Below are 1,987 nucleotides of genomic sequence, written 5' to 3' on the forward strand. Positions count from 1 at the left end.
CTATAGTCTAGTCTATAGTCTAGTCTATAGTCTAGTCTATAGTCTAGTCTATAGTCTAGTCTATAGTCTAGTCTATAGTCTAGTCTATAGTCTATAGTCTAGTCTACAACTTAGTCTATAGTTTATAGTCTATCGTCTAGTCTATCCTCTATTCTATAGTCTAGTCAATCTTCAAGTCTATCGTCTATTCTATAATCTAGTCTATAGTCTAGTCTATAGCCTAGTCTAAAGTCTAGTCTATAGTCTAGTCTATGGTATAATCTATAGTATAATCTAGAGTTTGGTCTATAGTTGAGTCTATAATCTAGTTTATAGTTGTTTATATAATATAGTGCATAGCCTTGTGTATAGTACAGTTTCTAGTTTATTCTATGGTATAATCCAATATAATTACAGGGTACATGGCCTAGTGTATGTCTTGTCAGGTCTGTAGTCAAGTCTTTAGTATAGTCTATTGCCTAGCCTAGTTTATACTACAGTCTATGTCCTTGTTTTAATTTCTATGAAGTTGTCTATTCTCGTTTATAGTCTAGTCTTAAGACTAGTTTATAGCCTGGTCCATAGTATAGTCTAGAGCCTTGTCTACAGTCTAGTTTATAGTTTATATTATTGTGGGATGATACTGTTATCTTATTTTAAGATTTCTACAATCCAACCATTTCTATTTTCAGAATGGCACTTTATTAATCCGGTATACAAATGAGTATCGAGATCAAGAGGAATATTGTTTTAATTTCTATGAAGTTGAAGATATTGGCGGTGTCATTTTGCCCTTTGTCTGTCCAATAGTTAACGATCGCAAACCGATAGATATTGTCAAAAATGTGGGTATGTTTTTATTACTGTAAATTTAATGCCATTTTGGCATATTAATTAAAAATATATATTTTCAGCAATGGCATGCTCGGTTCCATTCTATCTTATAACGATATTTTTTTATTGTTTCTTTACGGAATTGAGAAATTGTCATGGCAAATGTTTTATTATGTATCTGCTATATCTGACTATTACTTATTCATTAATTTGTTACAATACTTTGTCTTACGTACAGCTTGGTTTTTATGAATGTATAAATATAGGTGAGTTTCTTTATCTGTTTCGATTATAGGCTGATTGCTGATTTTCAGTATTTTTCGTTTAGGTTATATCATGTACTTTGCCACAATCGCCTTTTTAACCTGGATAAGTATACTCAGCTACGATACCTATGTCAGTCTTACGAACCTAGATTCTATAACATTATTTCGTAGATACTTTAAATGGGGATTTGTTATACCTGGTGCAACTACATTTATAATATTTATGATACAATCGTTGAAAATTATAGATGAAAAATACAAGCCGGGCATAGAAAAGGATAGTTGTGGAGTAAAAGGTTAGTTATTAAGATTTTTTAATTGTTATGTTTGTATATAAAAAATTCTATGCTTTTATTTACAGTCAACCGCTGGTCAGCGTTTTTTTACTATTATATACCTCATATAATTGTATTAGTTTATTGTACGATTATGTACTTAAAACTGATTCGATTTTTGGTGCTGAATGAAAGAGACGCTACTGTATTTGCTGGCAGAATGAAAACAACGTATATGAAAAGGTATTCCTAATCAATACTCTCCATCATCACAGAGGGTTGCCCTAGAACTATAGACCTACATTGTATTAAATCTCTTCTCTCTATTTAACATCATCAAATGTGTTGTATTTATTAGATTTTAATCTAGTCTATAGAGTAATGTATAGCCTACACTATGTTCTAGTTTATAGTCCAGTTATAGCTTATATTCCAGTCCATAGGCCAGTCTTAAGTAGTCGATGGTGTGGTTTATAGACTAGCCTATAGTCTAGTTTATTGTCTAGACTATAGTCTATTCAATAATATAAACTATAGTCTAGTCTATAGTCTAGTCTATAGTCTAGTCTATAGTCTAGTCTATAGTCTAGTCTATAGTCTAGTCTATAGTCTAGTCTATAGTCTAGTCTATAG

At 31.2% G+C, this 1,987-nt stretch overlaps 1 protein-coding gene across 1 annotated transcript; it reads left to right on the plus strand.

Moving 5' to 3' along the window:
• Positions 1–668: 668 nt before the first annotated feature.
• Positions 669–1,607, plus strand: LOC124420024 (G-protein coupled receptor Mth2-like). The gene is made up of 4 exons (XM_046951516.1): positions 669–828; positions 894–1,079; positions 1,142–1,375; positions 1,441–1,607. Exons 2-4 carry the CDS (start codon positions 896–898, stop codon positions 1,605–1,607), a joined length of 585 nt encoding a protein of 194 aa, XP_046807472.1. The 5' UTR covers positions 669–828; positions 894–895.
• The last annotated feature ends 380 nt before the right edge of the window (positions 1,608–1,987 follow it).

The sequence above is a fragment of the Lucilia cuprina genome, chromosome 5 (genome assembly GCF_022045245.1).
Source record: "Lucilia cuprina isolate Lc7/37 chromosome 5, ASM2204524v1, whole genome shotgun sequence".
In the NCBI taxonomy this organism is placed as follows: Eukaryota; Metazoa; Arthropoda; class Insecta; order Diptera; family Calliphoridae; genus Lucilia; species Lucilia cuprina.